Here is a 23368-nt window from a genome sequence, read left to right as displayed (position 1 = left end):
TTAGGAAGTCCTTGTTGAAGATTTCAGTTCAGATGCACAGATCAGTAGGTGATAGAAAGTGTGTCTGCAATTCCTCTGGGTTCTATACTGATCTCTTCTCTCCTCTGATTTTTTTATTAATTTCCATGAACAATCTTAGGTTCATCCTTTCTGTCTTTGTTCCCCAAGCATATACTCTCTTCTTCGGGTACCTCCTAGTAGGCTGCATCTTGGTAGAAGCTAGTTTTTTCTTCCTACTTCATAGATTTCTGTCAATGCTTTCTGTCAAAGATACCACCCTGCTTCAAATGTGTCTGCAAATTTGGGATTGCACTCATCATGAAAACAAGAAATAACTGGAGAAAACCCCCAATAATTGCATTTCTGCCTCAACTATATAAAGTAAAATATGAAACTGCATTAGAATTCCTAAATATTATCTGAATCATGAAGAAACCACATACAGAGGTGATAAGTAGGTAGGTAGGTAGATATAGATAGGTAGAGATTGAAAATGAAACTTTTCAACCATGAAGTTCCTCTACTACATAAAATAAGAATGATACAATGCAAATCAATTTAACCTATTCAATTTTTATGGAAGACTTGCTTTCTCAAAGGCTTTCTTTATTTACAGCATGATCACAAAATACTACCAGCATGTGCTTTCCTTAGAATTTGCTCTAAAGGAGATCAATGGGAATCCACAAATCTTGTCCAATGTCACACTTGGTCTCCATGTATCAGACAGCTACTATGACCCAAGAATGACCTATCGAACCACCCTGGACCTGCTTTTCAAATCAAATAGATTTCTCCCCAACTACGAATGTGGCATCCCTAAGAACCTCATGGCCATCGTTGGAGGACTTGGATCTGATACTTCTTCCCATATTGCAGGCATTATAGATGTCTACAAGATTCCTCAGGTTGGTCTGTGGAAGAGGGAAATTAACAAAGTCTTCTGTTTGTATTTATACTCCAAAAATATAGCTAGAGTTCTGTATTTTATACCCCATAATACTGTCAAAGTAGAGCCAGTTTGGTATAGTGGTCAACACATCAGGCTAGAAACTGGGAGAACATGATTTCTAGTCCAACCTTAGGAACAAAGCCAGTTGGGTGACCTCTGGCCAGTCCCTCTCTCTCAGCCCTGGGAAGAAGAAGGCAATGCAACCCACTTTTGCAGTCTTCCCAGGGAAACATCATGGACTGGTCCAGGCAGTCTTCAGGAGTCAAAACTGACAAAAAAACACACAAGTGCACTCACACACTCTCACCAAAGCTAGACTTAGTGAGTAACTGAAAATCACTCAGCCAGCATAAGCATCATGGATTTCCATCCTACTTTCCCTGTTTCTACTCAAACATCTTCCCTAATAGATTCTCTGAATGGATGAGTACTGCAGTAATTGCATTATCTTCTGATACACAGAGGAACTGGTAGTATAGGGGCAATATTATTTTTCAACTGTTCCCTAAAGAGCTACAGAGAGAAGATACTTGGGCTTAGACCGACTTATCAGTTTAACTTGACTTTCTTTCAGCTTACGTATGGTTCATATCCACCAGAAGAGTTTCATAACAGCCAATTCTCATCACTTTACTCTACAGCCCCAAATGAGGCTCCTCTATTCATTGGGATTGTACGATTGCTACACCAGTTTGGATGGAAGTGGGTTGGGCTCTTTGCTTCTGAGAGTGAGAGTGGAGAACATTTTTTGCAGAAAATGAAGCTTTTGCTTTCACAGAATGGAATCTGTTCAGCTTTCTTACAACATGTCCCAGGAATACCCACTTATGAAGACTTGGATAAATTTAACGGTATCATGTTTACTCTTTATAGACATTACAATGAGAGAAAGACGAACACATTTGTCATCTATGGAGAATCTCTGTTGCTTGTGTGGCTCTCATGTGTCATTTATTTGTTGGATCCTGTATTGAGAGCAAATATATCCTTTAGAAAGGTTTGGATCATGACTAGTCAATTTGATTTTATCCTAACAGGAGTTCAGAAGACTTGGAACCTCCAGTTGTTCAATGGGGCCATTTCCTTTCAAATTCCATCAAATGAGGTTCTGGGATTCAAGGAGTTTGTTCAGTCCATAAAACCTTATTTGAGGCAAGGAGATGGATTTATAAAGGATTTTTGGGAGCAAGCATTTGACTGTTTCTTTCCTAATTCAGGATTGCCAACAATGGACATTGGGCAATGCACTGGGGACGAGACCCTGGAGAGTCTTCCTGGACCTCTCTTTGAAATGGAAATGACTGGTCATAGTTATAGTATCTACAATGGTGTCTTCGCTGTGGCTCATTCTTTGCAAGCCTTACTATCAAAGGGACCAAATCAGGGCAAAAGGGTTGTGGGAAAATTGGTTCAACTCACAGATCTCCAGCCTTGGCAGGTAACCTCTCTCCACTTTCCTTTCCATGAAGAATTTAGAACAACTTGATTAGGATGGCAAAATTGGCCAAGATATTTCAGCACTGCATATGTATGCTTCAAGCTATGGTGAAAACATTGCTCTTACCCAATTTGTACACCCAGCCAAATGAATCCAGAGTAACCTGTACTGAACTCTTTTCTCCAAGTACTACCATGTTATTTTCTTCTCTGTCTCCCCCCACCTCACTTTCTTTTTCTAAACAGCTCCACCCATTTCTTCAAGGCATTTCTTTTAACAACTCAGCTGGAGAAGGAGTCTTCTTTAATGACAAAAGGGAAGTGACAGGAGGATTTGATGTTATCAACCTGATCACTTTTCCGAACAGGTCCTTTCAGAGGGTTAAAGTTGGAAGGCTAGATCCTAATGCTGCAAAAGGAAAAGAATTGGTCCTTGATGAAAATAGGGTTCTCTGGCACCCAGGTTTCAACCAGGTACAGTCAAGAAAATGTCAAGACATCCTCTTTTGGGATGGATCATTGGAAAGCTGGCTTTTTTATTATTATTATTTTTTTTATATTTTTTATGATCATGCCAACATTCACTTGTCTAAACATGGGGGCATTCTATTAACACTGTATGAATATATTCAAAGTAGTATGATACATCATTATACTTCAACATATGACTTAGTTATATTTTCCTTTAAAAACTATAATTCATTCAATTTTTCCCCAAACATTCCTACTTGTCCTATCAATTTTTATGGCATAAATTGTTTACATATTTTAATGGTTATTCTTGTTCTCATGTATGTAAACACAACAAACTTTGGATCTCCTTCTTGGCTCTCTTTCATATTGTTGGCAGGTTCTTCCCATTTCTCTGTGTAATGAGTACTGTTACCCAGGATCTTGGAAGAGAAGGATGGAAGGGAAACCGTTCTGCTGCTATGATTGTGTTCCATGTCCAGAAGGGAAGATTTCAGATCAGATGGGTCAGTTCAGATATAATAACAGTAACAGTAACAACTTTATTGATTAGTCAGTCAACCATATCAAAAAGTTGGGCATCAGCCACAATAAAATATAGTACCATAATCAGATAAAATGCAATAATATAAGATCAAATATACTAAGGTGACATAAAATACGATTGGTGTAGTAGTTAAGGTGCTGGGCTAGAAACCAGGAGACTGTGAGTTCTAGTCCTGCCTTTGCATGAAAGCCGGCTGGGTGACCTTGGGCCAGTCACTCTCTCTCAGCCCAACTCACCTCACAGGGTTGTTGTTGTGGGGAAAATACGAGGAGGTAGGAGTATTAGGTATGTTCGCCACCTTGATTTCTTTGTAAAAATAATAAAGGCGGGAGAGAAAAAAAATAAAAATAATAGAGTAAGGTAAAACAGAGATAAAAGAGTAAGATAAGAGTGTAAAATACAATAAAGCAAGTAATGAAATACAAAAACAGTATATGTTTTGGTGAATTAATCACCTTTACATGCCACCCCAATGTGTTCTATAAATTGTGTTCTCAGTTCAAGAGCCCTAACTATAAACTTAACAGTTCTACTGACCACATATGTATTTGTGCCATCAAGGAAGTAGCATAGTTGTTTGCAGTTCTGATATAGGCTTGAACAATTTTTTTCCTCAGGACTAAGACAGTGCTATGATGGGCATATAACTAGAGTATTTTATTAATAAGGGCATGTTTCATCAGGTGAAGTCCAGGGAACCATGTGAATCTCCCTGACAAATGATCTCAATGTATATATAAAGACCATGTTCAGTTACAAAATTCTGGCATTCTCACAGGAATTCCTTATGAGATGGAATCTGTGCCCAACATTTCAGTAGAAGCCTTCTGGAACCCTTGTTACATATTGTCTAAGAAGAGGAAAACACTAGAAAATGAACAGGAGGAGGAAATATTTGAATAGTGATTTCTGAGAGGGGTTCTCCATTGTTCAAGGCTTTATGCTAACTTACACTTCCAGAAGTAGAAACGTCAAAGTGTCTTGATTATGGATGCTGGTTTCTCCCCACACTGCCAGTTCTATCAAAATCTTCTGCTGCTGCTCCTAAATCCCACATTTCCATCTGCCAATTCCTTTTTTTTTTTTTTTTTCAGTTCTAAACTTTCAGAGTCCTCTCAAAATTCTGAAATCTGAAAAATCTGCATTTTGAAGACTCAAATCTGGCAAAAAATTGAAATCATCATCATCATCATCATCACTATTATTACTATTATTACTATTATTTCAGTATAATATTGCAATCTGGGAATAGATTTAACTGAGAACGAGCAGCAAGTATAGTACAGTTTGACTTTGTTAGTCACTGCCTGAGATTTCTTTTGATTTCTAATGTAGAGATGGAAGATTGTTTCAAATGTCCTGAAGATCAGTATCCAAGCAAGGAGCAAGATCATTGCATCACCAAAAAAACAAGTTTCCTCTCTTATGAAGAACCTTTAGGGATCTCCTTGGCATCAGCTGCTGTTGCTTTTTGCTTGATAACAGCCTGGATACTTGGAACTTTTATTAAGCACAAGGACACCCCCATAGTGAAAGCCAACAACCGGGACCTCACCTACATCCTCCTGGTGTCTCTTTTGCTCTGCTTTCTCACTCCCTTTTTCTTCCTCAGCCAACCTGGGAAAGTCACCTGCCTTCTCCGGCAACCAACTTTTGGCATCATCTTCTCAGTGGCTGTTTCTTGTGTCTTGGCTAAAACCATCACTGTTGTTGTGGCTTTCATGGCCACCAAGCCAGGATCTCAGATGAGGAAATGGGTAGGGAAAAGACTGGCCCTTTTGATTCTTCTTTCCGGCTCTCTTTTCCAAGCCATCATTTGTACTGTGTGGCTGGCAACCTCTCCTCCATTTCTGGAGTTAGACATGCACTCCCTTATGGAAACCATGATTTTGCAGTGCACTGAAGGCTCCATCCTCATGTTCTATTGTGTCCTGGGCTACCTGGGCTTCTTGGCTCTTGCCAGCTTCATTGTGGCATACCTTGCCCATAATTTGCCCAACAGCTTTAATGAAGCCAAGTTCATCACCTTCAGCATGTTGGCTTTTTGCAGCGTGTGGGTGTCCTTTGTGCCAAGCTACCTGAGCACAACAGGGAAAGCCATGGTGGCTGTGGAGATCTTCTCCATCTTGTCCTCCAGTGCTGCCTTATTGGGATGTATCTTTTTCCCCAAATGCTACATCATTGTGCTGAGGCCAGAACTGAACAACAGGGACCAATTAATACAAAGAAATTAAATTCTGTAAATATCTCTTTCTGTTCAAATTAAGAAGATGAGTATCTTAGTTTTACATGTAGGACTATTTCAGTTTAAGCAGACTTTAAATATATGCAGTTAAATATGATTCTTAATGTACAGGGTTGTTTATTTTTTCTGTTTCCAAGATGTAGAAGTGATTTTTATGAAATTATTTTACATACATGATCCAAAGGGAAACCAGTGTATAAATGTAATTGAAATCTATCCAAATTTAGTTTCTGTCTTAGCTCCACCCGTTATTTGGAATCCAAATTCCAGCATTACACTAAGTGTCCAAAGCTATAAGATAGAGCACAACATTAAATGAATCATTTCTATATTCTCCTTCTCTTTTTCCTTCTTCCAATGATACCCTCAAATGTATATAGGAAGATATTAACAGAGAAGTGATCCTGTAACTATAGGATCAGCCCAGGCTGTGAGACTTGAGAAATAGAAAGTTAAAAGGGGGTATTCCAAACAGGTTGCATTTATCTTCTAGGTGGTGAGTCACAGACCAAAAATATTTATTTATTTATTTATTTATTTATTTATTTATTTATCTATCAAATTTATTCATCAAATTCATATGGCCGCCGATCTCACGCATGACTGACTCTGGGCGGCATACATTAAAACTAATATATACAGTATATATACACACACACAGTACTGTGCAAAAGTCTTAGGCCAACATTAGATTTGTTGTTTTAACAATGGTATAATAACCATATATAATTATTTCTCAGAGCCCAATCCTATGCATGTCTACTCAGAAGTAAGTCCCATTATACTCAATGAGTGGAGATGTTTATTTCTGGTGAGTAGGATAGGATTACACCTGCTGAATACAATGGGCTGACTTCTGAGTAAGGTAAATAACACCGTTTTCAAACACCTCTAACAATAGGGCTTTAACCCAGGTAAGTGTGGATAGGATGTAAAACCTCTTAAAATGAGGGTGTGGCATGATTTAACATCTATACATCTGAATGGTGATCAAAAGGAAGCTTCACTGTATATACCATCCCAGAGATGGGGGGTATCTCTTCTGTAATAAAAAAAATGAATGTTTTAAAGCACAGAACAAAAAACATGGAAACTCCCTCCATTGAGGACATGTTCTTTTTTTTTTTTCCTTTCCAACCCAACAGGATTTGTGTAGAAATTATGTAAAGGAGGAGGGCCATTGTTGGTGAGCATAACAATTTTGAAAAGTGAACAGAATGGAAAATTGAAATTAGATCAGGGAAGGGCAACTCCAACCAAACTACTTTCAGGTTCAAAAATGGGCCAGATATCAGGGTGGTGACCATGGATTTAAAAAAAAATTCCCCTAATGAATCCTGGTATGGGAGAGATCAGTCCACTGCACAGTAGCTTGGTAACTCCATGACCACATCATCTTAAACCTCCATCTTGTCTCCCTCCCAGTCATATGACCCAGAGTCCATGATCACCTCCATGCTTAGAGGATTCCATTACAGCCACTTATTCTGGACCACCACTGTCTGCTGACTTTGGGGATGAAACCTCTCTTCCGGTTGCTGCTGCTGCTCTATGGGCAACTCCTGTGTAAATCCAACTTGCTAACAGGCCAGCAGTCATTCACCCTTGGCCACTTTACCATCTGAACTCTGGCCATGATCCTGTCTTGAGTTTCTCAAACAACTCCTTCTTAGACCCTGGAAAACTCCCCAACTAGGGAGGTGTCACCAGCTTTCTCTCCAACCCCTGGAGTGCCCTGTCCATCAAGCCTGCCAGCATTCAATATCCCTCCCATTCCTGCCCAGACATCTCCCAGGCAGATTGCATGTGTTATAGAAACTGAACACTGGAGGCAGGTGGTAAAATTGTTCCAGTTCATGGATGTTCAGTCAGAGCACAGCATGTTAAACTAGCTGAAATCTCATGAAATCACCTTCAATGAAATTCCTGCATTCACTCATATGAGAGTGAAAGATTTGTAGGGGTAGTTCACTCAGGTCAAGGACATGGCAGATGCAGAATTCTGAACATCAATATCAATTTTGGTATTGATTCATATTTGTACTTTCTGCCAGAAAATAAGGATGACCACCCCCAAAGGGCTTATTGTCTTATTTCTCATTCCTTAATATATAAAAACCTTCCCTCTTCTCTATTTAACCACTCTTTTCATCTGACATGGAAAATGGGAGCCCTGTTCCATTGTATGAAATGAACATGAATTTCAACAATTAAGACTATTTTGTATTGCCAATTTCCCTTATACCATTTTTACTGGCAATGGCTCATTAAATAAATAAATAAATAAATAAATAAATAAATAAATAACAATCAGTGTCTTATTATCTCCCCAAACACAAGTTAACGGTCTCCTACAGGAATTCCCTTATTTTCTTAGCTAGCCCAAAACATCAAAGGCTGTGCAGAAGACAATTTAATTTCAACAAAAATCAAAATATAAGTATCAGTTTGTTTATAGAGTAACTCTTGAATCACAGGGAGATTGGCACAAGGGGCCAAAATGGCTTTGTCAGATTCATTGCAACAACTTCCCTCCCTCCTGTCTCATCTGCCAGAATATCTCTTCAAAGCCTGGTGATATTCAAGACAAAAATTTGTATTCCCATGGATCTTAAAATAGAAAATGATGGATTTTCTCATGAGGTTCTTTCTCAGATATAAATTTTGGATTAACCATTGGATTAATATATATTTCACTATTTATACAATAGAACACAAAGTAATTTTCTCCATAAACAGAGTCATGATGTTGCTCCTCCTGGTGTTCCTGGTGAAGAAGATAGTTACTCTCAGCTGCCCTGCAAGTGGTGCCTTCCCTGTTCCACAGGAGTTGTACCAGCCTGGTGACCTTGTCATTGGTGGGACGGTGTCTCACATTGTTTATCACTTTTATGAAATAAAGTTTAAGGAACATCCTTCTCTAAAACCTTATGACTTACCACTATAAGGTTTTTGGATATAAGTCTTCATTGTGTTTCAAATGTATCTGCTGTGGGAGAAGATTTTTTTTTTCTTTTTTTTGGCATGGTGTTAAAAGTCTTTCTCATGAAATGTATGAAACTTTGGTGCAATAACTCTTTTGAAGAACATTTAGTGAGTTTAAGGTAAATAAAAGAAAATGTTCTGCAGTATCACTCCTCACAAAATGTACAGAAAGCAAGTGAGTGAAAATTGCTGAATCTGTTTGTATTCAATTTTAGGCTAAATTGATAGAAAATAAATCTGCTAGCTTGGAAAGAATGTTACTAATTGTATTTGTTGTAGCACATCTTTGTTGCCAATCATGGAAACACTGTGTAAAAAGAATGTTTGAACTCTGTACAAATTATTTACAGTAGTATCTTAGGAAAGCTATTTGCTTTGCAACTTCTATCAAAGACAGAAATGTCCATTATTGATATTCAAATGATACCACACTAAAAGAATTGTAGAATTACTTTTTCAGTGGGTGTATTTAACCTATTTGCAGTATAATAACCACATTCTATCAGGACGTCCTTGCCTTGGCCTTTGCTGTGAAGGAGATCAATGAGGACACCCAGATCTTACCCAACATCACTCTTGGGTTCCACATCTATGACAGTTACAACAGTCCAAGGATTACCCATCGCACCACTCTGGACCTTCTTTTCAAATCCAACAAATTTGTCCCTAACTACACATGTGATTGCCAGAAAAAAGCTCATGGCCATCACTGGAGCACTTGGCCCTGTTACTTCATCTTTTATGGAAGAAACTATAAATGTCTACAAGATTCCACAGGTAGTTTGGGCAAGGGGTGAGAAGTAAACTTAGACTTTTTTGTAATTAATATTAGAGATTAGTTTTTTGCCATGCCTTCTGCAAGACTTCAATGAAGTACAACCTCCCCCCGCCCCCTTTGCATTTTCCCCCAGAATTCAATAAATTGGCTTAAGGTAATCCAATTCAAAAAATCAAAATCTTTTATTATGATCATAGATTAGACAATTAAAATTTAAAACTAAATTACAGAACAAAATTAAACTTCTTTGAGGGGGTCAGCTGACATTGTATATTGACCACCACCAGGTAATAGGTGGAAACTCTCCTTGCTATGTGTTGGTTGGTATCTGATAATTATAGTTTAGTATAAGACTTAATAGTTTTGCCTGGGCATTGGTTGAAGATTGGTGCTATATGCTACTTTGGGAGATCTCTATAATCATTGCAGGAAAGGATGACATGCTTGGCAACTCTTTCTGTATCTCCAGAATCTCATGGAGATAGTCTTTGATGGATAGGTGTTTTATTATATCTGCCATAGAGAAGGGCAGAAGGTAATCCAATATGTCTAGCTATAAAGAATCCTTTCCTTAGGATGGGAAGAGTTAACACACTCAGAATGCAAGCAGGTTTCCAAGATGTTCAAGGTGACAAGGATCCTGGGACTCTTCTAATGCTGGGAAAGCACCAGGAAAGAGTAAAGAGGTGAGGAAGCACAGCAGGATGGAGAGAAGAAGAATGTAGGTGAGATCCCAGTTGTTGGCTTTGATGATGGGACTGTCTCTGTGTTTAATAAAGGACCAAAAGACAAAGGTTGTGATCAATGAGAAGGAAAGGGAAATGGAAGCTAATGCGATGCCCAGAGGTTCGGCACACGATAGGAAAGTTATCGTTTTAGGGATACATCCATCTTGGTCCTTGTTTGCATATTGATCATCAGGGCATTGGAAACAGTCATCCACATCTGAAAAATAGAGATAACCTTTTGATGTCTACTCTCATTTTTCACAAGCCTGTTCAAACGAAGATGTAAGGAGCTAAGAGTTCAAAGTGTGGTCAAGGGTAATACATTTATATTCATGAAACATGAATGGGGGAAAGCCTATTAGCACCTAAATATGACCTGGGCTATTCCTGTGTGTTTGTGTGTGTGTGTGTGCATGCGTGTGTGTTTATAGACACAAACACACACATACACACATACACACATATACACACACACACAAACATACATACATACATACATACATGTATGGCATCTTTCTGAATATTGGAGTGATAGATTTCTTTCGGTAATCCCTTATCCGAGTTCAAGCCACCCACGACGGATGGCCCATTAAGCAAAGGGTAATCAAACAAATTCTCTTTGTAAATGGAAAACCCACTCACTCCTTCTGCATTTCTATCCATATGACAAAGAAGAGTGCTCCAATAAGGAAAGTGTAATCAAATGAAATAGGTAGCATTAGCATAAATTTCATAATAGACAAATGTACTTTTACTGTGTTCAGAAACAAATAGCTTCAGTTTTTGCTTATTTAATGTAATTTAATGTAATTTAATGTAATGTAATTTAATTTAAGTGGCTAAATTCTTATAGGGGATTTATTGCATTCTTTTGTTTTTGTTGTTTATTCGTATAGTTGCTTCTGACTCTTCGTGACTTCATGGACCAGCCCACGCCAGAGCTTCCTGTTGGTCGTCAACACCAACAGCTCCCCCAGGGACGAGTCCGTCACCAATAGAATATCATCCATCCATCTTGCCCTTGGTCGGCCCCTCTTCCTTTTGCCCTCCACTCTCCCTAGGATCAGCATCTTCTCCAGGGTTTCCTGTCTTCTCATTATGTGGCGAAAGTATTTCAGTTTTGCCTTTAATATCATTCCCTCAAGTGAGCAGTCTGGCTTTATTTCCTGGAGGATGGACTGATTTGATCTTCTTGCAGTCCAAGGCACTCTCAGAATTTTCCTCCAACACCACAGTTCAAAAGCATTGATCTTCCTTCTCTCAGCCTTCCTTACGGTCCAGCTCTCGCAGCCATATGTTACTAGGGGGAACACCATTGCTTTAACTATGCAGACCTTTGTTGTCAGTGTGATGTCTCTGCTCTTAACTATTTTATCGAGATTGGTCATTGCTCTTCTCCCAAGGATTAAGTGTCTTCTGATTTCCTGACTGCAGTCAGCATCTGCAGTCATCTTTGCACCTAGGAATACAATGTCTTTCACTGCCTCTACATTTTCTCCCTCTATTTGCCAGTTATCAATCAAGCTGGTTGCCATAATCTTGGTTTTTTTGAGGTTTAGCTGCAAGCCAGCTTTTGCACTTTCTTCTATCACCTTCATCACAAGGCTCTTCAGTTCCTCTTCACTTTCAGCCATCAAAGTGGTATCATCTGCATATCTGAGATTGTTAATGTTTCTCCCAGCGATTTTAACTCCAGCCTTGGATTCCTCAAGCACAGCATGTTGCATGATATGTTCTGCGTACAAGTTGAATAGGTAGGGTGAGAGTATACAGCCCTGCCGTACTCCTTTCCCAATCTTAAACCAGTCCATTGTTCCATGGTCTCTTCTTAGTGTTGCTACTTGGTTGTTATACAGAATCTTCAGGAGGCAGACAAGATGACTTGGTATCCCCATACCACTAAGAACTTGCCACAATTTGTTATAGTCCACACAGTCAAAGGCTCTGGGAATAGTGAAAAAAACAGAAATATATGTTTTTCTGAAACTCCCTGGCTTTTTCCATTATCAAGCGTTTATTGCAATTTGGTCCCTAGTTCCTCTGCCTTTTCTAAACCCAGCTTGTAGATCTGGCAATTCTCGCTCCATGAATTGCTGGAGTCTACCTTGCAGGATCTTGAGCATTACCTTACTGGCATGTGAAATGATTGCCACTGTTTGATACTTTGAACATTCTTTAGTGTTTCCCTTTTTTGGTATGGGGATATAAGTTGATTTTTTTCGAATCTGATGGCCATTCTTGTGTTTTCCAAATTTGCTGGCATATAGCATGCATTACCTTGACAGCATCATCTTGCAAGATTTTGAACAGTTCACCTGGGATGCCGTCGTCTCCTGCTGCCTTGTTATTAGCAATGCTTCTTAAGGCCCAGCCAACCTCATTCTTCAGGATGTCTGGCTCTAGCTCACTGACCACACCGTCAAAGCTATCCCCGATATTGTTATCCTTCCTATACAGGTCTTCTGTATATTCTTGCCACCTTTCCTTGATCTCTTCTTTTTCTGTCAGGTCCTTGCCATCATACACATTTTTGCCTGGAATTTACCTCCAATGTTTCTAATTTTCTGGAAGAGGACTCTTGTCCTTCCTATTTCATTGTCTTCTTCCACTTCCACACATTGCTTGTTTAAAAATAATTCCTTATCTCTTCGGCCTGACCTCTGGAATTTTGTTGCATCTAATTGGGCAGATCTCCCGCTATCACTGTTGCCCCTTTTCTTTCCTCCTTTCTTGGGCTACTTCTAGTGTCTCAGCAGACAGCCATTGTGCCTTCTTGGTTTTCTCTTTCTTTGGGATGTATTTTGTTGCCACCTCCTGAACAATGTTGCGGACTTTTGTCCATAGTTCTTCCGGGACCCTATCTACTAAGTCCAGTCCCTTAAATCGATTCTTCACCTCCGCTGCATATTCCTTAGGAATATTACTGAGCTCATATCTAGCTGATCTGTGGGTCTTCCCTAAGCTCTTTAGTCTGATTATAAATTGTGCAATAAGAAGTTTGTGATCTGAACTACAGTCAGCCTCAGGTCTTATTTTTAGCGGCTGTATAGATGTCCGCCACCTTTGGCTACAAAGGATGTAGTCAATCTGATTTTGATATTGTCCATCTGGTGAAGTCCATGTATAAAGCCATCTCATAAGTTGTTGGAAGAGAGTGTTTGTTATGCAGAGTGAGTTGTCTTGGCAAAATTCTATCAGCCTATGTCCTGCTTCGTTTTGTTCTCCCAGGCCATACTTACCTGTAATTCCAGGTGTCATTTGACTGCCCACCTTAGCATTCCAGTCTCCCGTGATGAAAATAACGTCTCTTTTAGGCATGTTGTCCAGTAGGTGCTGCAGATCCTCATAGAACTGCTCTACTTCAGCTTCTTCAGCATCTGTGGTTGGGCCATATATTTAAATCACTGTGATGTTAGATGGCTTGCCCTGAATTCGAATTGAGATCATTCTATCATTTTTTTGGATTGTATCCAAGCACTGCTTTAGCCACTTCACTATTAATTATGAAGGCTTCTCTATTTCTTCTGTGGTCCTCTAGTCCACCGTAGTAGATCTGGTGGTCATCTGATGTGAAGTGGCCCATTCCAGTCCATTTCAGTTCACTGACCCCCAAATATATATGCTTAATCTTGACATCTGACCAATAAGCACATCCAGTTTGCCCTGGCTCATAGATCTTACATTCCAGGTTCCAATGGTGTGTTGATCCTTAGAACATCGGATTCGCCGTTCACCACCAGCACCGTCGGCCGCTAACCATCCTTTCAGCTTTGAGCTAGCTGCGTCATCACGTCTGGGGCTGTTTGAACTCATCCTCTGTTCCTCCCCAGTACATTTTGACCATCTTCCAACCTGGGGTCTCATCTTCCGATGGTATACCGACATATCTCTGGTTCTACCTATCCATTTAGTTTTCATGGCAAGAATACCAGGCTGGGTTGCCATTACCTTCCCCAGGGATCGCATTTAGTCTGACCTCTCTGTCATGACCTTCCCGTGTTGGGTGGCCCTTCATGGTTTAGCTCATGGCATCATTGAGGTGCCGAAGCTCCAGCACCACGACAAGGTAACGATCCTTTGCTGAAGTGTTGCATTCCAGTTCTTCTTAATTTTTATTTAGGAAAAAGATTTTAATAAACTATACATGATGTAAAGATTTGTATATATCATAGCCTACCCATGGTGTTAGAAATCTTCCCCTCTGGGCACGGAACACAATCATAGCAGCAGAATTTCTCTCCTTCCTTTTTTTTCTTCTGATTTCCGGGATGACAGTGTGCATTACCAAGAGAAAATGGAAGGACCTAGTCATAAATGTGAAAGGAGTGTCAGCCTTCCCAGGGAGACCGGACAGAACACAGGACCAGATGAGCTGATTCTCCTTTACTGTAAGGCTACATCAAATCCGAAAGTGCAAGTCTCCCACCATCTCTTTTTACCCCCTGATACATTTGAGAGTTTGCTTTCTGAGTTTCTCTCTCTGCCTGTTGTGCAGCTCAGGGTCCCCCAACCCAGCATCTGATCGTTCCCCAGGAAGCATCACTTCCTCCCTGCCTGTCTCCCAAGGTCATTCCTGCATGCCATTGCAGGGCTGTCAATAGGATTTTGAAAAGGGAGGGAGGGAGTCTCACTCCAAACTAAAAATTTTGATTTCTTGACCCAGATAAAGAGGACTAGAATCTTGGTGCTTAGCAAAGAAAATTTATTTAGGGGACATAGCAAATTTGGACTATACTTAGCAGCTTCAGAATATAGATAATATTTTTAAGAAGTAATAAATAGAGAGCCAGTTTGGTATAGTGCTTAAGGTGCTGAGTTAGGAACAAGGAGACTGAGAGTTTTAGTCCCGCCATAAGCATGAAAGCCAGCTGGGTGACCTTGGGCCAGTCCCTCTCTCTCAGCCCAAGAGCCAATCAGGCGCGGTATGAGAGTTCTAGTCCCGCCTTAGGCATGAAAGCCTGCTGGGTGACCTTGGGCCAGTCACTCTCTCTCAGCCCAAGAGCCAATCAGGTGCGGTATGAGAGTTCTAGTCCCGCCTTAGGCACGAAAGCCTGTTGGGTGACCTTGGGCCAGTCACTCTCTCTCAGCCCAAGAGCCAATCGGCGCGGTATGAGAGTTCTAGTTCCGCCTTAGGCACGAAAGCCGGCTGGGTGACCTTGGGCCAGTCCCTCTCTCTTAGCCCAGGTCCCCTCACAGGTTGGCTGTTGTGGGGAAAATAGGAGGAGGAAGGGGTATTATTACGTAAGTTCACCGCCTTGAGTTCTTTATAGAAGTAATAAAGGCAGGACACGAAATGAAATGAAATACCTGTCTAGGGTATTACTTTGGAACATACCATAGTCCATATTGAACTTTCCCTCTGAGTTGGAAAGAACCCTCTGACACAAGAGTAAGAGATCTGATATAATATCTCCTGATTCTCTCCCTAGTGGGCCCCTTTTGAGTCATGATAGGGAAGTCCTCAGAATCATAATCTTTCCTGCTGGCTCTTTCTCCACAGGGTAAAAAAGACATAGGAATCGGAGACTTCCCAGCCCAGTTCCACATTTCCAAATTCCACGCACAGGTGAGAAGAATTTCCCTCCCATTAGGGGCTTTCCTTTCACTTGGTTTCTGATGGCCTCTTGCCAGAAGGAATTTTGGAGATGGCAACCTGCTTGAAACAGCAGCGTTGCCTGGTAGACCATGCTAGAACTTTCCTCCTCATTTCTAGCTTGCAGGTACAACAAAAAGGATGGTAAAAAAGGGGCATCTAATAAGATAAGCCCAAACTCCCACCTGATTAAAATCCCGATGCCAGACAATCTGATCTTCATTAAAGATTATAATTTTTCCCCCTGGAGCATCTGGATCCAGCATTCCCACTTTCACTCTCTGGAAGGAGCTGTTGGGAAAAGTGACTATGTTCATGAGGTCAAATCCACCTTTCACCTCCCCTTTATCATTAAAGGACACAAGTTCTCCAGCCGAGTTGTTAAATGAAATGCCTTGAACAAATGGGTGGAGCTGATGAAAAGAAAATACAGAACAAGGTAATTAAGGAAGAGTTGAAGGATTGGAAAAGAACTTACATTAAAAGTATTTCTTCCTGCTGATCATGACAGAACAAAGAGCTTTTTGGACCTAGGAGTAGGAGTGGTCACAATGAAATATAAAAAGCTTTTCCAGCTTCAGATAAGTGCTGTGCTGTGACCTCCCCAAATCTCACTACAAAAGGACTTGCATTTCTACACATGATCACGAAGAGAAGACTGAAAGGATTTCTGGTTGTGTACTCATCAGTTTGTTGTGAATAAGTTACCTGCCAGGATTGGAGAATTGGAAGTTCAGACCTACGATCACCCACCATAGTTCGGTGCCTGGATCTGTATAAGGAGAGGTCATGCCAGGAATGAGCCACGGCATAAACCCCATTATAGATACTGTAGCTGTGGCCCGTCATGCTCATTTCAAACTGAGATCCCGGAAGGGTCTCCAGGTTCTCCTCCCCAGTGCATGGATCACCATCCCCCATGAACTTTTCTGGACCTGGGAAGGAACAGTCAAAGGCATCCTCCCAGAAATCCTGACGAAAACCATCTTCTTTGTTAGTATTAGGTTTTACGGTGTGAAGAAAATCTTTAAAGCCCAGAATGTCTTTTGAGTGAGTAGTAAAAGACAGAGATCCATAAAATAATTCAAGATCCCAGCTCTTTTGAAAACCTATTAGTATGAAGTCTGTCTCAGATGTCATGATCCATACCTTACGAAATGTCATCTTCTCAATATAGTCAGGATCTTGTAGATATAAAACAGTTCTGAGCCATGAAATTGTCAAAGATGCTCCATAGATTAGAAACACAGTTATGTTCTCATTGGTAAAATGCATATAAATATCTGCACCAAGGCCAGCATATTCATGCGTTTTATCCAAACGAGCTATTTGTGGGATTCGTTGTATAAATGCTGAACACATTCCTTTCTCAGAAAGTAAAGGCTTGATAGTTTGCAAGAAATGATATCCACTGTTATTATCAACAGCAAAAATCCCAATCCATGACCATCTAAAGTACTGAAGCAGTTGGATAATCCCCACAAATTGACTGTCTTCATTGGGAACCATGGAGTAAAAGGAAAATAGTCAAGGGTTATGGTTCTTCTCTGAGACAGATGAGCCATAGGAGAACTAAAAGTCATGCACGGTGTACAAGATGAGTGAGGATCAATAGAAATAGGAAATTAAATGAAGGAACATTTCATTTCGTTTATTCCAATATCTTATTCATAACTTTTATGAAATACGTGAATATGATATAATTTTATGCATGTTTATTTTGATCAATCATATCTGGGCTTTCCCCACCTTTCTGACTGCAAATGTATTCGTAGACTGATTAGAATGTAGCGGATCCCCAGTCTCCACCCTCTGAAGTGTCTTACCTGTGGAATCTTATAGACACCTGCAATATCGGCGATAGAAGAGGACGTCTCAGAGCCAAGTCCTCCAATGATGGCTATGAGATGTTTATTCCTATCACATTTATAGCTGGGCACAAATCTCTGGGATTTGAAGAGCAGGTCCAAAAGTGTCCGATGGGTCATCCTTGCATCATTATAGCTGTCATAGATGTGGAAGCCAAGGGTTGTATTGGACAAGAGCTGGGGATCTTTGTTGATCTCCTCTATAGCAAATGCCAAGACAAGGAGGTGCTGGTAGAACTTTGTCAACACACTAGAAATAGAATCAATTGTCTCTTTAAGAAGTTAACGTCAAACTGCACAATACCTTTCCATCAAGATTCTGTTCTAACTTAAAGTTGACAAGGATGTGTCTGTGCAGACACTTTCCTTTCCACAATAAATACAACTTAGGGTACGGGTAAATGACACCATTTGGGCTCTCCAATTATTTGGATAACCATGCAGCGTTCTCTTGGCAAGAGGAAGGAAAGGGCCTCCTATCAGGACATTGTGCCTCTATTGGAAAAGGAGATTGATTCTCTTTCTCCACACCATTTTCAGATCGCCTTAGAATCCATTAATATTTTGGCTGACTTGAAAAAGGGATATGTCAGATTCCAAACAAAGACATAAGAATCAATGGATGTTCTTCCTATTGTTCTATTCTATGTGAAATATCATTGCAAATTCTTCTCAAATTATCTGAACATTCCCCCTACCCCACCCTGTCAATACATTTAAGGCAGATCTATTCCGTACGTCTGCTGACACATACACATTGCTCATCTTTTGCTGAAATAGAGTTTGCCCATTTTCTTTATCATTATATGAGAACAAACTCCATAACTGTCCTAGAGGCAAACACTAGTCAATATTTTGAACTTCTTAATTTAACATGCATCACTTATACTTTTTATCTTTGAAAAATGAGAGACCTTATGGAGTGAGTAGAAATAAAGTCTTATTGTGGAACCTCAAAGAGATTCTGGGAAGGATCCTCCTGGAATGAAATTTCATTGTAAAAGTATAAGGTATATGAAACCATCCCACCAATGATGAGATCGCCAGGCTGAAACCACTCATGTGGAACAGGGAAGGCATCACCCTCTTGGCACGGCAGATTAGCTTCTTTGCCCCAAATAGGAAGCAACGGGTGCAATGAAATCAGAAGAAATAACATTTGATGAATAACAGGTTTACTTTTTCTTTCTATGTATAGATTTTGAGAGCCAGTTTGGGTTCTAACCCTGACTTGGCACAAAGCCAGCTGGGTAACCTGGGGCAGTCACTTTCTCTCAGCCTTACGAAGAATGCAATGAGAAACCACTTCTAAAAACCCTTGCCACAAAAACTTCAGGGACTTGTCCAAGCAATTTCTGAGAATCGGACACAATTGAACGGATTAAAAAAAATGTGTTGATTAAAAGTTGTCTGACTCACAGAGTATCCAATGGCTTAGTCCGATGTTTGTCAAGAGGATGGGAAAGACGAATGCTTGTATCATCAGGGTTATTAAACTAGGACTTGACATCTAGCAGAGATTGCCAGCAGCCTGTCTTTCAATCTGCATCATGAGATTGAAAGGAGAGAGACATGGCCTTCTCTCTTTCTTTCCCCAACTCCATTGTGCAGTTGATATTTATAAAGGCTCCAGACTGGTTGCCTGAATGTTTACCACTTTATTCTGTCTTTTGTAAATCCATTGGGACTTGGGCTACTTGAATTTACATGGATTTGACCAATTCCAGGGGCAGTTGGTTAATTCTTAAGGCTTAACATTCTTTGCTGGTAAATATTTTGAGGTTTGGGAACAAAGTCCCATCTGCTTCTTGTGTCTGAGCAAGTAGAAAAATATGGGTTAGTCTAGTCACATTTTTTATGCTCGGGGTACAGATAATGTGGGAGTTCTAGATCAACAGATTCTTCACCAACCTCACAGCTTCAAATTTTTCAAAGAAATGTTAAGAGTTTTAGTTCAAATAAATGAAAGAGAAAGAGGTGGGGGAGGCTGAAGAGATGGGATTAGGTCTACGGAAAGCCTGAATCAGGCTAGTTGTATACAAAACAGCATTGCTTTGAGGCATGGCTTGAACCAAAACTGGCTTTAGATAAAAAATTGAGCTCTTGCTTTGAGTAGCCATGGCAAGAAGTGTCTCTCTCAATTTGAGGAAAAAGTGCAGAAATGGAAAATTAAGTGGTGGACTTAAAGTACTCACTTCCCCCTCCATCCTCCTGTTGGAATAGTCAATCTTTGTGGCAAAGTATTAGCATGATAAAGGCCAGGAATTGACTGAGAAATTGAGTATCATCTTTGGATATACGGCACGTATATGAGTAAGTGATGTCCTTCAGTGAGGGATGATTTTGGAGCCTTCGGCCCTCTGATCACAAGTCCCTTCTCCTTGTACATAAGTAACACAGAGAGTCCATCCTGCTGCCTTCTTGCTGCCGAGGTAGGCTGAAGCCAGCTCAAGGTAGGGATTTCCAAGGGAAAAGGGAGTCACCCTTCCTATGCAAATGTTCTGGCTGATTGGTGGCCTGCTGAGCAACACTTAGCCATTGCCGAACCCTCCCTTCCCTCTGGTCATCAGATTTTGTTCCCCCACAGTCACTTCTCATTTGATGCTTGAGATAATAGATCACTGCTTCGGTTCTTGTTAATGCTGCAGTTTTCCTCCTCCTCCTCCTCCTCCTCCTCCTCCTCCTCCTCCTCCTCCTCCTCCTCCTGCTCCTGCTCCTGCTCCTGCTCCTTGTGTCAGGAAAGCTAAAGTGTAAAACTGGAGTTGTAGCATACCTGGCCACCCAACCAGGGTCTCGGATGAGAACATGGGTGGGGAAGAAACTAGCATTTTCTTTTGTCTTTTTTGCTGTCTTCTTCCTTTTGCCTGGAATTTTTAGCCCCACCTAGAGTCTAATTTAAATCATAAGATCTCTACTCATTGTTTTCACTTACAGTAGACAAAATAATTTTGGTTCCCACAGAATGCTATTTCTTTTGTACAGTTTCTGCTAAGAACTTTTAGGAAAAATTTCAACATTCCACATTTGTCTGGACCCTTATTTGGTGTTTTACTTCCTTCATTCAATATCTTATTTCATTTTTTTGCTGTTGCTTTCAAGTCGTAACTTCTTAAGCTCATAGGTAATTTTTCTTTTGTTCAGAAATGAAGATAGACTCACCAGGTGGTTTTTCAAACTTGTCATTCCAAAGATCTCCAAAGAGAGCTTTAAGATGCTTAGATAAGCAATTTCTGAAAGTGGTTAGAGGCAAGGTTAGCCAACTTTGTGTCCTTTCAAAAGCTCCATGTTTGTGACCTTGATGATCCCTTTGTCTCCCAATACTCAAACCCATCAGGGGACCACTGTCCTGTGGTCTCTTCGTGAGGAGCAGCCATCTGCAGCACATGTGGGTGACCTCCTGGCCTCTCCTTGTCCAGAGAGGTTCCAAACAACTGGTCTACTCACCAGTTTGTTAGTCTTTGCCATGGTTGTTGTCTCCACTCTCCCAGAGACTCCACTGGAAGTCTTTTGGTTGTCTTTTTCAAATAAGCACTTGTATGGTGTGACTGGCAAACTCTCCTCCTTTTCCCAAGTTAGACTGGAGTTCAGCTCTTGAAGAAATTATTCTACAATGCAATGAGTGTCAACTTTCACATTTTATTCTGTCCTAGTCTATATATACTCCTGGCCTTCAGAAGCGTCATCGTGGCTTTATTTGAACACAATTTAACTGACAGCTTCAATGAAGCCAAGTTCATCACCTCCAGCATGTTAGTGTTTTGCAGTGTTTGGATATCCTTTCTTCCCACCTACTTGAGCTCCAAGGGGAAAGACATGGTGGCCGTGGAGGTCTTCTCCATTTTGACTTCCAGTGCTGGATTACTGGCTTTCATCTTTTTCCCTAAATGCTACATCATTGTGCTGAAACCTCATTTGAATGACAGAGAACAATTAATTAGGAGAAAATAATCTAGTCTCTGTTTTCTCTTGTAATTGTATTGTTGCATGACAGGGAAAGGCACCAACAAAATAAAAGTAAGTATTTACGAAATACATAAGTATGAGTTCATTCATTAAAAAAAATCTATTTATTTATTAAACCAATAATAAATTATCCCCATTTATAAAAATGAAGCAAAAAAGGCAGAAAACCTCACACCCACTCTCACTAATGATGTTCTCTAGTTGAATAATGAAACATTTGCAGTTAAACAAACAAGCTCAGAGAGCCCCAGGAACTCCACAAAAATCAATAAGTCAGGGTAATATGCTGCTATGGGCGCTGTAACAATTAAGGGGTATATATTAAATGGGAAAAATCCCTCCTCAAACACACTGCACTTTAGACTTTTTTTTTTTTAACTGTTCCTGGTAGGCTGTAGTTTAGCAGAACTAAAAGCCAGAACTTTTTGGATGTTCTGAGTCCGGAAGTGCTTTACTACTTACTACCCCATGGGGTGGGTAGGCAAAGCTGTTATCCTCTGTTCTTTTCTCACCTGCATGCAATATGGGCTGGTCTTCCAGGTCCCATCCTTTCCTTGCTGATATCTTTGGTGGACGGAGTCCCAGGGATGGAGTGATTGAGGTGCTCCGTGCTTTTGGTGGATCCTGGTAGCTCCAGCAGTTCTGGGGATATACCTTGTGAATTCTGGGGGCCTTGGCAGACTGGATGGCGACACGATGGCCCTGGTGGTGTGGAGGAACAGCCTAACAGTTCCCTGACCCCTGGTGGCTCAGCAGAACTCAGCAAACTCCAGCATAGCCAAGTCAGCTTCACAATGCAGCACCCTTGCAATGAGGAGCAGCAGACCTGGCGTCTTCTCTGGGCTGTGGGCCCCAGCAGTGGAGTGGCTGATGATAGGGGGCAATGAGTGTTTTGGACTTTAGGCCCTGGTGCCAGAACCCCCCTGGATGAAGATCTTGGAGGTGAGGGGGGCGGTGAGCCTTTATGGTTTCTGGCCCCTTACCGCAGCCCCTAAGACAGGGGAAGGGGGATTAAGAGGGGCTGGGTCAGCAGTTTCCAGCTGCAGAAGGGACACAATAACTGTGATGGGCATTGGTGTATAGGCCCCAGCGGTGGATATCTGTCCTGATTTTCTTAGCACCTACTTTCCCTTAGCTGTTAGTATTGCACACTCTCCAATTTCCTACTTTGCCCCCTGCTCTCCCCCAAAACACTTCTACTGGGACGTGATTTGGGCCAGGAACATGCTTTTGAATGTCACCCATACAAGGACTGCTCCAAGCCAGCTGTTCCATGTAGAAAATACAGTAGCTCTGCAAGGAACATTTGGCACATGCTGAGATACATACTGAATGCAGAGATGGGAGGATTCAGTGTGTGGGCTTCTCCAAGTTCTTATAAGTACTGATATGAGCCATTCAGCATCACCAGGAAAAATACCTAACAGATTTCAAAGAAGAAATGGAGAAATTAACAGAGAAGAAGCAACAGCCTACTAGATATCAAGTGAAACCTAAATCAAATTGCAGAATGAGTGGAAACGTGATGCATCCAAGCCCATGAGATGGAACTGACTTGTAACAAAGCATAGAAAATTATCTATCTATATCTATCTATCTATGTATCTATCATCTATCTATCTAATTGTTTTTAATCGATTGTTGTAAACCGCCCAGAGTCCCCCGATGGGAGGAGGTGGGCGGGGACAAATTAGATAGAGAGATAAATAAATAAATAAATAAATAAATAAATAAAATCTATCTATCTGTCTGTCTGTCTGTCTGTCTGTCAGGTTGAATCTCAAAGGGACTCCTTCATTTG

At 40.7% G+C, this 23368-nt stretch overlaps 1 protein-coding gene across 1 annotated transcript; it reads left to right on the top strand.

Moving 5' to 3' along the window:
• The first annotated feature begins 617 nt into the window (after positions 1 to 617).
• Positions 618 to 22454, top strand: LOC134497208 (vomeronasal type-2 receptor 26-like). The gene is made up of 8 exons (XM_063302881.1): positions 618 to 908; positions 1950 to 2390; positions 2636 to 2863; positions 3240 to 3366; positions 4743 to 5636; positions 11418 to 11437; positions 15644 to 15709; positions 22248 to 22454. Exons 1-8 carry the CDS (start codon positions 618 to 620, stop codon positions 22452 to 22454), a joined length of 2274 nt encoding a protein of 757 aa, XP_063158951.1.
• Positions 22455 to 23368: the final 914 nt, after the last annotated feature.

This window comes from Candoia aspera, chromosome 4 (genome assembly GCF_035149785.1).
Source record: "Candoia aspera isolate rCanAsp1 chromosome 4, rCanAsp1.hap2, whole genome shotgun sequence".
Classification (NCBI taxonomy): Eukaryota; Metazoa; Chordata; class Lepidosauria; order Squamata; family Boidae; genus Candoia; species Candoia aspera.
This window is presented reverse-complemented; position numbering and strand designations above follow the sequence as displayed.